At 42.4% G+C, this 370-nt stretch overlaps 1 protein-coding gene across 1 annotated transcript in view; it reads right to left on the minus strand.

The window, feature by feature from the left end:
* Positions 1–14: 14 nt before the first annotated feature.
* CSUI_006039 (6-phosphofructokinase) overlaps positions 15–370 on the minus strand; it is a gene marked incomplete at its 3' end in the record, with an annotated part of 12,427 nt that continues 12,071 nt past the window's right edge. The window contains exon 13 of the mRNA XM_068066204.1: positions 15–214. Within this exon, the coding sequence (XP_067921820.1) occupies positions 15–214 (200 nt within the window). The remainder of the gene's footprint in view (positions 215–370) is intronic.

A 370-nucleotide genomic window follows, 5' to 3' on the forward strand; every position in this document is an offset into this window, starting at 1 on the left:
AAGGCTGGGAGACGCGTTGTGAGTTCATCTGGATGGAACGCCAGCATAAGAAGCCCCGTTAAAGAGACGTAGGCATTCTTTAGGAAATGATCGGAGACCCCGAAGGTACAGGTATGCTTCAAGATGTTGGTATAGCACTCCACACGGCAAACCATATCAAAGTATTCTGCTTGCTCCTCGAATAGCTCGCGATTGAAGAAGCTAGCTGCGGGGCCTGATTACAGAAAGGAACATACCACACGTCAAAGACAGATAGAGAAGACCACCACAACACCATACAATGCATGCATTCTCAACTATCTCTTGCTATACCTATATATATATATATTTATGCATAATTTCAGAAGAACTATTAATTTGCTCTAAATAT

The sequence above is a fragment of the Cystoisospora suis genome (genome assembly GCF_002600585.1).
Source record: "Cystoisospora suis strain Wien I chromosome Unknown contig_3019, whole genome shotgun sequence".
Lineage (NCBI taxonomy): Eukaryota > Apicomplexa > Conoidasida > Eucoccidiorida > Sarcocystidae > Cystoisospora > Cystoisospora suis.